We start from the raw sequence: 13,859 nt of genomic DNA on the forward strand, positions 1-13,859 counted from the left end.
TGACAGATGACAAAAAGTTCTGGATCGAGTTGTTCATTCTATGTTTGCCTAATGTTTACTATCTTTTCTCCTAACATAATTAGTCTACGTTTTTCAGGCATGCTTCCATGGATGACGTTTTTCTTGTGTGGGCTGCCGATCTTAGGAAAAGTGACTACGTTGTATCGACACCATTAACTTTTTGGTTTTTGTTGAATATACTTGTAATTCTCTATCCAATGTACCTCTATGAAGATTGTGATTTAAGTAGTATGGTTAGAATTGCAAATTAAGCGTGGTTGGGCATGTTTAGAATGTTGATATATTGAGAATGCCTTTTGTTGTGATGTAAGTGCATTTACATTGTAAAACTATGTTTACGCAGAGAGCGTAACAGTTTCTATAGTTTGGTGCCTATTGAGAACGCCTTTTGATGTAATTAAGTGCATTTACATTCTTAGCTTCTTTGCCTCTCAATGAGTCTTGTGGATTACATTCTCAACTTCTCTATCTCTGTTTCTCAGCAGGTGTGTGCACACACTTCATTTCTAGTTTGCCCATATGTCCAGGGAAAAAAAAATTTTCCAGTGAAACTCGAGTTTCATAGACTCGAGTTCCACAATCTGCCTGAAACAGAGTATGCCTACACGTCCAAGGGGGAAAAAATTTCCTGTGAAACTTGAGTTCCACTAGTGTGAACGCTTAAAAAATAGAGCAAAAAGAGCAAGTAATCTACCTGAAACAGAGCATTTTTGCTTGCCTGAATCTTAAGTTTTAAACACTCGAGTTCTTCTTTGAGGATCTTGAGTTTTCAAAACTCGAGTTCTTCTCATATATTTCTTTTAAAATTTCGCTCTTTATTCCTAAGGATCTCAAGTTTCAAAACTCGATTTTTTTTTTTTTTTTTTTTTAAGTCTCACAATTTTTTTTTTTTTGGGTACAAATGGGCTTTTTTTCTTAGCTATTGCTTTTTTTCTTTTTTTCTTTTTTTCTTTTTTGTTGCTTATTGCTATTTTACGGTGGGTATAATTTTTCGCAATGGCGGAGTCAGAAATGGAGTGTTGGGGGGCTGAACTATTGTGTCAAGATAAACTCAAATCACAAATAGGCACTTCCCTAAAAATGAGAGGAATATATGTGTGTGTGTGTGTATATATATGCACCAAGACACAAGATCTTCTTTATAAAAGAAACTTATAATCTTCTTAAACTTTAATAAGTATACAAACATTGTATTTGGGTATACAACATATGAAATATAAAGAACAAAAAAAAAACAAATAAACGAATATAGTATCTTCCATCAAAGTCATGCTTGACTATAATACTTCACATAATAACTTCATTAATTATTATTTTTATAACAAAATTATACATAATTTCCTTTTAATATAGAAACTATTTGCAAAACTTCATCATTTTTTCAAATCAAAATCATATTGTTATAACTAAAGTCTCATATGAGCGTTTTTTTCTTGATAAAAACTTGAGAATAGTACATTTCAACCAAATTGCATATATTATCAATGTTGAATGATTTTAATGCATTAATAGCACATTAATAAGGATCAAAGCTTTGAGATACTTGCACAGAGCTCTCTTGTTTGTCTGGTCCCTTGATGAAGGAAGGCGCTTCCATCATTCTTCCATAATACGGCATGAAACAGCAACCAGACCAATAATCTAAAAAAGTGTTGCTCCACTTTCTTTACATTTTAAACTGCATTTCCATACCATGAAAGACCATCAAACATCAACAATGTTTGCCTCAAAAGTGAATCAAAGTTCCAAAATGCCATCTTTGAATCAAATCCAAAAATGGGTACTTGAGTTTCCTTGAAATAACAAATTAATTTTTTTTTTCAATTCTAACAATCACATAAAACTAATGTCGTTGCCAAAACATAACCATATTCTCAGAACACTTACAAAAAAAAAAAAAAAAAAACCCCAAAAAGATCCAAAATTGAAAAATGAAAAACCCTAGGTCACATCATGAAATTCTAAAATCTAAAATTGGAGAAAGAGAGAGACAAAGAGACAGAGGAATCGAAGAAGCAATAACAACAACGTATTGAGTAGAAAGAGAGTACCTTCGGCATGGTGGGCTATGAACGACGTTGACAATGGGCTACGATTGCTTGAGAGTGACTACCTTCGTGACAGTGGGCTACGATTTTGCTTCAGCACTAGGCTACGATTTTGCTTCAGCACTAGGCTACGATTGCTTGAGAGTGAGTGAGTGAGTGAGCGAGTTTGAGAGGGCCTAGCGAAAGGGTGTTCGTGTTTCCATGTTTGAACTTTGAGGATTTTGTAATAAGCCGTTTGAAAGTGCTATGGTTTTGTGTTTTGGGTAATGGTTTGCAGATTTCAAGTCTTATAAACTCGATTTCTACATGACTCCACGTGGAAAATTTGTCCACCTAAGAGTATCACAAAAACACTGAACTCAAGATTTAGAAAATCGAGTTCTAATTAAATCTTGAGACTCGAGTTTTAAAAACTTAAGATGCTAGTTTCCCATATACTTTCAAAACCAGGCAACTAACGAAATTGTTAGAATATTAATGTTATTTAGAAAGAGTGTTCAACTAATGTTTCTTGGAGGCGAAAATAGGAAACTGGGCATAACTTTCCAACTATATAGTTACTAGACAGTGTTTTCAAACTATATTTTTAACTAGCATTCAAGTCTAAGAGGCTCGATTTAAGGACTATAAATCGAGTTTTTGAGGGTCGATTTTCATGTTTTGATTGGGTCTGAGTTGGCACTTTTTTCACGTGGCGTCCACATGGAAATCAAGTCTCTAAGACTCGATTTATAAGCATATAACAGATCAACAGCCCCAGCAAAAAAGAAATCAGAGCCAGAAGGAAAAGAAAAAAAAAAGCCGAAGAAGAAAAAAGAAGCCAGAAAAAATCAGACCCAGGCTGCGCGAGCCCCAGGCCGCGCGAGCTCTTTCTCTTTCTTTCTGATCTGATCTAACTCTTTCTCTCTCTCTCTTTGATCTGATCTGATCTGGTCTTTCTCTCTCTCTTTGATCTGACTCTTTCTCTCTCTCTCTCTGATCTAATCTAATCTGGTGAGGTGAGGTCGTGTATGAGACTTGAAATTTTTTTAGTTTATAAATCGAGTCTTAGATACTTGATATTTAAGTGGTCGCCACGTTGAAAAAAATGCCACATCAGATGTGATTAGACTATGAAAATTGAGTCTACAAGACTCGATTTATAGGCCAAAATTTTTAGACTCGAGATGCTAGTAAAAAATATATAGTTTGCAAACATTGACTACTATCTATATAATTGGAAAGGTATGCCTAGTTACCATTTTGGCCTTTCTTGGAGGAAGGAAGGGTAAAAAAGGAATTAGGCATTCAAGTAGAGGAGGGCATATTTATCCCCTATCTTCGCCTGTCAAACCGGGAGAGCTCTCTTTCTCTTGCCTGTGTACTGCCGCGGCGGCTTTTGCTTCTACTCGTTTCATATTCTACCTTTCATATCTTATTACCAAAACAAAGGTACTTTTTTTTTTTTTTAATGTTGTTTCTGTATTAGGTTTTCTGTCCTAGTTTGATTCTTTTATTGACATTTCTTTGTTTTGCCTCTTCAGTTCACTGTGTTAAGTAGTTTCGTTTTATGCAGAAATTTTAGCCCATATTGCTATTTCTCTTTTTTCTTTCCAGTATATAAGAAAAAAGAAAGGCTCTTGAAATTTTCTCAGCAGCCTAACAGGGTACTGTATCTGCAAAGTGCTAGGGTTTTGGTTAATTTTCTTTTTCTTTAATTTATTGGGTTGAAAAGAAGCTTCTTTTATTTGAAAACCCTTATCCTACATTTACTTTCATTCACAATTTTTTTGGACTTGGATTCAGATTTGGGGCCCAAAAGCATTATATGAAAAAGGGCTGTCATTGATTCAGTGTTTTTTCCTGCTCAGATGGATAGGGAGAGGCTCATGAAAATGGCTGGTGCCGTTCGTACTGGTGGAAAAGGAAGCATGAGAAGGTGTGACATTCTTTCTAGAATATGTCTACTTTCATTTTGTAGCTTAATCAACTAAAAGAAAGTTTATTTCTCACTATTTTGTAAAAACAAATAGAATGATAGGTGGACCACAACATTGGTCAGTAATAGGAAGCATTTTTTTTATTCTTTCCTTTTTATTTGAATCAATACCAGCTATTTGTTATGGGAGAAGGAAGTGTTATTTGAGTCAGAGCTCAGGCACAAATGTGGGATATGATTATATATGATTTAAACGTTAACTTTGTCTGGAATGAAAATTATTCTATAAATTTTTTTAGTTATAAACCAGTAGGATTTAATTCGATAAACATTCAGAAGAGATTCTCCAAGCTTCATTCTTCTGATTCAAAATTTGATATCAGAAAGATTAAATCATGTGTACTTTTAATTTTCACAAAAACTACGTAGTGTATTTGTTTGTTGCTTTTGTTTAATGTGTCAAAGTTTATTTGAGTTTGATGCGCAACTGTCTTGTGTGCTTTTGTGCTCAGAAAAAAGAAGGCTATTCACAGAGCCACGACCACTGATGATAAAAGGCTTCAGAGTACGTTGAAGAGGATTGGGGTGAACACTATCCCAGCTATTGAAGAAGTTAACATTTTCAAGGATGATGCAGTCATCCAGTTTCTTAATCCCAAAGGTTAACCTCCTAACCTAAATATGCCTTCAGGATTGTGTAGCCTAAGCATTTTATCCCACTGGTGTTTTTGAAATTGATTTCCTCTTTGGCAACCAATGACTAATAAATTTTTTATCTTGTATCCCAGTTCAAGCTTCTATTGCTGCCAACACTTGGGTTGTTAGTGGTTCTCCTCAAACAAAAAGTATTTTCTCATTCTCTTCTTCTACCATTAAATTTGCTAGAATGCTTGTCTGCATTTATATTTTGGTGGCTTTTTTTATTTCTCTTTATGTCATTCAAGATGTGGTCTACATGAGATGCTGAAATAGTAGGTGGCCCATTTAAATGTTGTTATATTGCTGAGGGTCTTCTAACTTTATGCTTAGCATTCCCAGATTTTCATTCATGTAATATAATAAGCTTTAAATCAGATCTTTAAAGGGGCATTGAACTTTTGCCACTGATTTTTTGCTGCTTCACATCTATTTCTTTAATAATTTTCAGTAGAAAAGAACTAAGACTTGAACTTGTGTTTCAGAATTGCAAGATATTCTCCCAGGGATCATCAACCAACTAGGTATGATGCCATTATATTTATTTTTCTTACATTTAAATCATAATTTTTTTGTTCTAATAGTTCCATATTAGTATTTGTCAGCTACCTGAATTTTGAGACCACAGTACAAACAAGTTTTTGTACATAGTAAACTAGTCAATCCAATTTTTCCGTTCTTTTTGGATTAGTAAGTTATGCATGCACCCATTNGATATTATGGTTTTTTTTTTTTTGGGTAGATTTTCATAGACAACGTGTCTTCTCTTAATGCCACTTATGTTTGATCCCTAAGAAGACCAATGCTATCAATATTAAGGACTTTTGCCCAAGTCTTGTGGGTAGCCTATAGAAAACTTGGCTAAGGTGTTGGCACATTGACTTAGTAGTATTCTGGGTAAGCTCATTTCTAACTCTCAGAATTCCTTTGTTGGAGGGAGACAGATCCTTAATTCGGTTTTGATTGCCAATGAATGCTTTGATAGTAGAGTGAGGAGTGGTACTCTTGGTATGATTGTTATGTTGGATATTGAGAAGGCTTATGATCATGTGAATTGGAATGCCTTATTTTATCTTATGGAGAGGATGGGTTTTGGGGAGAGGTGGGGGGAGATGGATGAGTGCTTGTATTACTACAGTTAGGTTCTTTGTTCTTATCAATGGATCTACAGAGGGTATTTTTGGTAGTTCATGTGGTCTCTATCAAGGGGATCCCCTGTCACCACTCTTATTTCTCTTGGTAATGGAGGTGTTGAGCAGGTTGTTAAATAGAACAGAGGAGGGCAGTTTTCTTTTGTGGTTTTCTATCTAGGACCCATATGCAAGGGGGCTTGAATATTTCTCATCTCCTTTTTTCTGATGATACTATATTGTTTTGTGATGCTTCCAGGGAACAATAATAATTATATGTTCGGATGGTGTTGATCTTCTTTGAAGCTATCTCGGGCTCGAAAGTTAATGTTGGCAAGAGTAAGATTGTTCTAGTAGGTGAGGTAGGGAATCTGAATACCCTGGCTCATTTGCAATGTTGTAGGGTGGGTAGCCTGCCTATGACTTATTTGGGTATGCCGCTTGTGGCTCACTATAAGGATGCATCAATTTGGAATCCTATTATTATAAAAATGGAGAAGAGGCTTTTTGGAAACCTTTATATTTATCAAAAGGCAAACTTACTGTGTAAAAAAGTACTCTTTCAAGTCTTCCTTCTTATTTTTTATCTTTGTTCACCATCCCTCAACCTGTGACGACTAGATTAGAAAGGATTCAGAGGAATTTCCTGTGTGGGAATTTTGAGGGAACTTTTAAATATCCATTTGTTGCTTGGAAAAAGGTTTGCATGCCAGTGGAGATTGGTGGTTTGGGGATCCAGAAGATTGGGTTGTTTAACCAAGCCTTGCTTGGAAATTGGTTATGGCGTTTTGGGAAAGAGAGTAACAGGTTATGGAGACAGGTTATAGTAACCAAATATGGTGTGGCTGGAGGGGGTAGTGTACTAGAGGTGTGAGAGGGACTCATGGATGCGGGATGTGGAAGAACATTAGGGCTGGTGCAGAGTGCTTCTTTGGATGGTAGGGTATGATGCAGGGGAGGGTCAACGCATTCGGTTTTGGCATGATCCTTGGTATGGGCATACTCCTCTCAAGGAACTCTTCCCATATATGTTTGCATGTTCTTTGTCTAAAGAAGAGTGGATTTCTAACTTGGTTATTTCTGCATCAGAAGGGGAAAGGAGTTGGAATTTACAATTCTGTCGAGCTATTCATGATTGGGAGTTGGAGGGTGTATGTTCTCTTTTTGAGATTCTTTATTCCAATATGCTGAGGGTTGAGGGGGATGATAACCTGACTTGAAGTTGATTTGGTCTAGTGTGTTTGATGTGCACTCTTATTATTTATTCTTGTATGGTTCTCTCACTGATGATTTTCCTTGGGAGAGCATGTAGTGTGTAAACGTACCTAAAACGGTATCTTTCTTTTTATGGGAAGCAGCATGGGATGGGATACTTACCATTGATAATCTTGTTAAGAGAGGCTGGTCCTTTGTTAATAGGTGTTGTCTGTGTCGTTGTGTAGGGGAATCTGTGGACCATCTTTTGCTACTCTATCATTTTGCTTATGCTTTATAGAGTGAAATTTTTTGGTGTTTGGGATCCAGTGGGTGATGCCAAAGTCAGTTGTTTCTCTCCTTTTTGCATGGAGGAATTAGTTCAGAAAGTATCAGTCAAATATTTGGATTATGGTTCCGGGGTGTCTAATGTGGTTAGTTTGGCAGGAACTATTTGAAGATAAAGAGAAATGTCAATAATTTGGTACTCTATTTCAGTGTCTTGAGTTTGGGGGTATACACAATGTATTTCCATTCATGCTTTTCTTCATTCTATTAGTTTTACTCCTTGAGTTTATTGTATTCATTTCTAGTTCAGAGTGTTCATCATCATGAACACTTTGAAATTTTTTATCAATAAAATCTCTATTACCTATCAAAAAGAATTACCAAGTTACGCATGCACCCAGTGCCTGTTCTGGAAGTTTTGACATGATAATTTGTAAGTAGATGCTAGTTGCAATAGAGAAAAATATGAAACCAGGGCATTGACATCCACTACAAAAAGGAACAATTACAGTAGAGAAAAGCATGAAAAACCAGGGCATCTACAGGAACTTTATTGTCTGTTATCCATTTCCAATGAAGTCAAAATCCCCAAGATCCAATTGCATAGTCTTCTTTCTGAATTTTAAAAATCAAAGGTGGTAAATCTAAATGATAAAATCTTCAGCTTTTGACTATTGATTTTTAAACAATGAGATTTTATGGTTTTCATTTCAAAATCCTGCAAGAAGTTGCTGGTGGATGTGTTCAAATGCTGGCAATGGCTCAGGTTCATGTGGGTTTGAGTCAGATTTTAATCCTGACTTCAGAAAAAACTACTCAAATCTGGATTTGACCTTTTTATGCAAGATTTATGTATGTATTCTCTTAAGGCTAAATGCTGCTAGCTTGAGCTCTGAAGGTTTATTCTGTAGAATTATAGCCTTGTTTAAATTTGGTCCATTTCGACATGAAATGCAAATCTAAAGGCTATACAGCAGCAAATATTTAAGTCTTATGCTTTTTTTCCTACTTGACTCTGATCAAATGACTATTTTTATTTGACTCTTTTTCCTGAGCTAGCAGATTACTTTCTTCTTTGAATGTTTGTCTAGCCCCCCTGAGAAACACACACACTTGCACACGTGCAACATGCAACCCAAACCAGTAACATTTGAAAAAGGGAAAGAAATCCCCTTGCCCTAATGAATGAGAGAGAGATGAAATGAAATATACATCTGTTTTGACTGTGAATTATCTTAACATACAATGTTTTTATGAGATAAGAAAATGACCCTTGGAAAGTTCATGCGTGTACAGTGTTGCCCCCCCTTCCCCTCCACTTGGCTTGAGAAGGTCCCAAACAATTCTGCCTGAAGGATTCATAGCCCACTTGTGGGCTGTTATTGAGCAAAGTAGTTTAAATATTATTTTGAGTGTTATTGATTACCGGCACTCTTCCATCTTTGTTGACCTCAGTAGCTCTACCTCTGCTGATGTCAAACAGCTCACACTCAGAAAATTTTATCATATTCATGCTGTTGGAGTTTTTAAATGGGAAATGTCTCTTTTATTCAATAATCTATGCTTATGTGATTCAAATGAAGATTACTAACAGCTTAAGTGAGAGTAATATAAAATAAATATTCCAGTGCTGATCTTTGATTGATTGATTATGTAAATGAGGCTATTTTAACCCAAGGAGTTATATTAATTTTATTAGATTATATGGCTGCAGGACATTATTTAGCTGGAAATTACTCTTTTCTAGTAGTCTTGACAAAAACTAATTCTATGGGCTTTCTGGAAAAGAATTTGCTATGTTTTGTTATCTCAATCCAGTTGACTAACCTACACTGACATATATGGGTTTCAATTTTTAGGGCCAGATAACTTGGACAACCTAAGGAAGCTGGCGGAGCAGTTTCAGAAGCAGCAACCACCTACTGGTGCACAAGCAACACAAGAAGAAGACGATGATGAAGTCCCGGAGCTTGTTGCTGGTGAAACATTTGAAACGGCTGCAGAAGATGGTCATACTCATACTTCTTAGACTGGTTGTTTGAATGGTTTCCAATATCAATTTTAATACTTTGCTGGGCATTTCTTTCCCCTTATGGCCTTCAGCTCTTGTGATAGTCACTTTTCTTGATATGTGTTGTTGAATCCAGTGAAAGAATTGTAGCTTGTATGAGACCTATTATATCGTTTGAATGGCAGTTTTTATCGAGTCATGCGGCCCTTCCATATACTGCATTATTGCTCTTTCCTTTTCTTTTATTGTATACATTGACGGGCGAGTATCATCTGCGATTATACCAACCCACCAATCTTTTTTTACCATATTGATTCTTTTTGAAGACATGGCTTCGGAAGTTTTAACGTATAACAGTAAATTGTGTCGGAAAGTATCACAATTGCGCTTGTATGGACTTTGCATGGCACCATATAAGTGCACTACTTCCTCGGGACTAGCTCCCCTCCAGTTTATTCAAGTCTCCAATTCTCTCCGATTTTTAAACTAATGAATGTCCCATGGCAAATACACAATCCAAAGTTTACAAAAAAAGCCTCGTCAAATACTCTCTCTCTATCCAACAAGCATCTGTCTTCTTCCTTACCTCTCTTCTTCTCCATCAACACCGCTGCATGAGCATTAGAGGCACCAAAATTAAACCTTGCCGGAGAAGAAGGGGCAAAACAGGCCCCATACTCTTGGCTCATCATAATGCAGCTCGTTCAGCATGGGAATCAAACCATTGGTGTGGGATGCACAACTTGCACGCTATGCACAGTAGCATGCTAACCAAAGGCGGTTTGACTGTGCTTTGAAGCACTCTAATAGAAAGACAAGACCACAAAAGCCAAAATTGTGCGGTAGGCGCGTGATTTTCTATCAAAAAGAAAATAAAGTGTAAAAGCAATGTGCGAAGAAGAACGTGCCAAACCAGCGAGGAAGAAGACATGCTCCATTGTAGTACCAAGAAGGTTATGACCATCCTAGCCAAGGAAGTCGATACCGTACCGGTACCGGCCGTACCGGCCGGTACGTACCGTACCGGTTGCATACCGGTATCGAAACATTAACGTTTCGTACCGGTTTAAATACCGGCCGTACCGGCCATGTACCGGCCATACCGGTCAATTTCGGACAATACCGGCCGATACCGGGCGTACCGGCCGGTACAGAAAAAAGTTTTTTTTTTATTTTTTTTTTTTAGTTTTTAATTTTGAATTTTTATTAGGGTAGAATGATAACTTATTGCATTAACTTATTATTATTATTTGTTTCTTAGTATGTAATGGTGACTTTTAAGCTTTCTATTTTTATATTGTGTGTTTTTTTTTTTTCTTTTAATTGATACTAAAGTTTAAATTATGAATAATTAGTTTTGAATTGAGAAAATGTTTTATGGTAAACTTTATATTTATCATAATATATCATACACACACATCGCCCCCCTCCTTTTTCTAAACCAACTACTTCTCCAAAAAACCCATCCCAACCAGTTAGTGACAACCTTTCCAACCCTCCCCTTGGATGTAAGAATAGCTCCAGCTCTGATAATCAAGACCCTTTTGGTCCTTGGCTTCTTGTGTCTATGAAAAAGTCTTAGGCTAGAAAAAGCTTCCAAACTATCAAAAACACTGGTCAACCACCTGGCCTCTCTGATAAGAGTCCCACCCAAGAAAAGATCCTATTAATCCAGAGTTAAACAGTGGCCGTGGTAAACGTAAGTTAGTTTACCCTACTTACCACAACCTAACTCTACCTCTTCGGCTTCAAAATCCATTTAAGCCCACTAAACCACCAAAGTCTACCCCAGCAAAAGGCTATAGACTTGATCCAAGACTCATACCTTCTGTCCTTAACCCTTTCCTACCAGTCATTTAGATCTGCCCTACCCTCCTCCTCTCTTCCATCTTTCTCATTCAAAGCTAAAGGAAACCTCTCTCTCTCTCTCTCTCTCTCTCTCTCTTCTAGCTTTCAATTAGCCTTGTCATCTTCTTACCATGTCTAGGGTAATTTGGCACAAGAACAAAGCTATGATTCTAGGAGAGGAGATGATAGACACAATAAGGAAGAATCCCCTTACATATTTAGGGAAACAGACAAGGAGCTTCAGAAAGCATGGAATTTCATCTTTCTAGTGACGAAAAAGAGTATGAGGGACTACAACCTTCCTCTCTCAAACCCAGCTTGGCACCACTCTCCGAATCCATGGTGGAGGTTTCCCTTCGATCGCCTTATCCTACTTCCTCTGGACAGGAGCCACTAAGCAACTTAAGCAATCCTTTGCCTCTAAACCTTTCAGAAACATTATTGGATTAGCTGGAATTACAATTGGCCCCAGTCCAAATCCAGTCCTAGAAGAATCTTCTAGAGCATGTGATAACTCTTGCCCAAAGGATATCGATGACCCATAAGGATTTTTGCCTAAATCTATCAGTTCTATATCCTTCTTATCTATCCAAAAATGAATATTCTTGTTTGGAACTATAGAAGGGCGATGAAGCTTTCCATTGTTAAGGTACATAATTTAAAATTTTCTTGGTTGCTTTCCTCCATTTATTCTAGTTCTAAGTTTGAAGAAATGAGAGTTCTTTGGGAAAATCTCTACACAGTTGCTAGCCTTCACTCCTTACTGTGGTCTATAATTGGTGACTTCAATGATGTGCTCACAGACTTAGAAAAATCTGAGGAAAACCATGTTGATTTAAGAACCACAACCTAAAGTGATTGTATGAATTCCTGCAACATGATAGATTTGGGTTTCTTAGGTCCTAAGTTAACTCGGACTAATCGTAACGGTATTTCAAGTCTCATTCAGCTGAGAATTTAATCGTTGTTGGGCTAATCCAAGATAGTTTCTTGCCTTCCCAGAGGCCTATGTTACTCATCTCCTCAGGGTTAGTTTAGATCATTGCCCTCTCCTCTTTAGCTTGGAAAGCTCTAAGTCAATCAAACTTGAGAGGTCTTTTTGCTTTGAGAAAATGTGGCTTCATCACCTCGGTTTTCCTTCAGTTGTAGAGAAAGCTTCGGCTCCCCACAATAATCTCAACCAAGGCATCATCTCCTTTAATGGTCTAGTGACCACCTAGAATAAAGAAACTTCTAGCAACCGTTTTTCCCAGAAAAGATATGTTCTTGCAAGATTACATTGCCTCCAAAATGCTTTAGCTACTAGGCATTCGTCTTTTCTTATCTCCTTAGAGCAAGAGTTATCCTTGGAATATGTTGCTATTCTTAACCAAGAGGAAGATTTATGGTCCCTAAAATCCCGGCTGAACTAGCAAATTCAAGGAGACAGAAACACAGCCTCTTTTCATGTTAAAATGATTACAAGAAGGGAGCAAAACAAAAATTTTCACTTGCAAAACCATCTTAGGTAATGGTTAAACTCAGAGCAACAAATTATGGACCTTATCCTTAACAGATTCAAGGACTTACACCAATCCCAACACCTCGCCTCCATATCTCACTCTAAATTTGATGTTGATCGGGCAAAATCTCTTTCTAATGAGGATTCCTTCTCTCTTTGGTATGAAGTTATGCCCCAAGAAATCCACTCTACTCTTTTCTCCTTTAAGCCGTATAAAGCCCTCAAAAAGGATGGTTTACATGCAGGCTTTTGATAGATTTGAATGAAGCTTCATTAGAATGGTTCTCATTCACTTCAACTTCCCCTCGGAGCTCATCTCCTTGATTATAAGCTGTGTTTCCCCCACTTTTGTCTCCATTCTTTTTAATGGTGAGAAACTTGCCCCTTTCAAGCCTTTCCATGGCCTTAGACAAGGGGACCCTTTTTTCCCCTTATTTGTTTATTCTCTGCCTTGAATATTTGGGTTTGCTCATTCAAGGTCAGTTGTCTCTTGGCTTTTGGAAACCAATCAAAGTCTCTCAATAGGGGGACCTGCCTTGTTTCATCTCTTCTTTATTGATGATCTCATTCTATTTGCTCATGCCACCCTTTCCAATGCTGAAGTTATTGATGAAGTGTTAACTAAGTTCTGTCACATCTAGGGACAAAAAGTTAGTAAAGAGAAGTCTCGCATTCTATTCTCTAAGAATACCCGAGTCATGTTGCTTTGCTATCTACTCTAATCTTGATATGCTTGAAACCAAGAACTTTGACAAATATTTGGGATTTCCTCTTAAATTCTCTGATTATGGTTAGAGAGATTTTGACTTCATTCTTCGCAAAGTCCAAGAAAATTTGGCCAACTGGCAAGCTAACTTACTGTCCCTTGCAATTATGAGGGCCCTTATTCAATCAACATCAAGCCCTATTCCTAATTATGTCATGCAAAGAGCCCTCATTCCAAGTAGATTATGTAAAGAGATTGATTGTACTAACCGAAACTTCCTTTGGGGTTCTACAGCTAAGAAAAGGAAGCTTCATTTAGTAAGTTGGGACAAGGTAACTCTTCCAATAAATATTTGAGTTCTTGGTCTTTATTCTACTAACTCCTTGCCAAGTTAAATAGGAGAATCATTGCAGAACCCGATTCTCTTTAAGGTTGTGTGCTAAAGGCCAAATATCTCACCTCTCGTAGCTGCTATTCTCAGTGGTCTTCTAGGAGACC

General features: G+C 37.0%; 1 protein-coding gene across 1 annotated transcript; it reads left to right on the forward strand.

Moving 5' to 3' along the window:
- Nucleotides 1–3,367: 3,367 nt before the first annotated feature.
- Nucleotides 3,368–9,520, forward strand: LOC112004033 (nascent polypeptide-associated complex subunit beta-like). Its single transcript, XM_065759683.1, has 6 exons — nucleotides 3,368–3,500; nucleotides 3,920–3,987; nucleotides 4,500–4,648; nucleotides 4,776–4,832; nucleotides 5,169–5,207; nucleotides 9,155–9,520. The coding sequence occupies exons 2-6, from the start codon at nucleotides 3,920–3,922 to the stop codon at nucleotides 9,322–9,324; spliced, it is 483 nt and encodes a 160-aa protein (XP_065615755.1). The 5' UTR covers nucleotides 3,368–3,500; the 3' UTR covers nucleotides 9,325–9,520.
- The last annotated feature ends 4,339 nt before the right edge of the window (nucleotides 9,521–13,859 follow it).

This window comes from Quercus suber, unplaced genomic scaffold (genome assembly GCF_002906115.3).
Source record: "Quercus suber isolate HL8 unplaced genomic scaffold, Cork oak 2.0 scaffold_338, whole genome shotgun sequence".
In the NCBI taxonomy this organism is placed as follows: Eukaryota; Viridiplantae; Streptophyta; class Magnoliopsida; order Fagales; family Fagaceae; genus Quercus; species Quercus suber.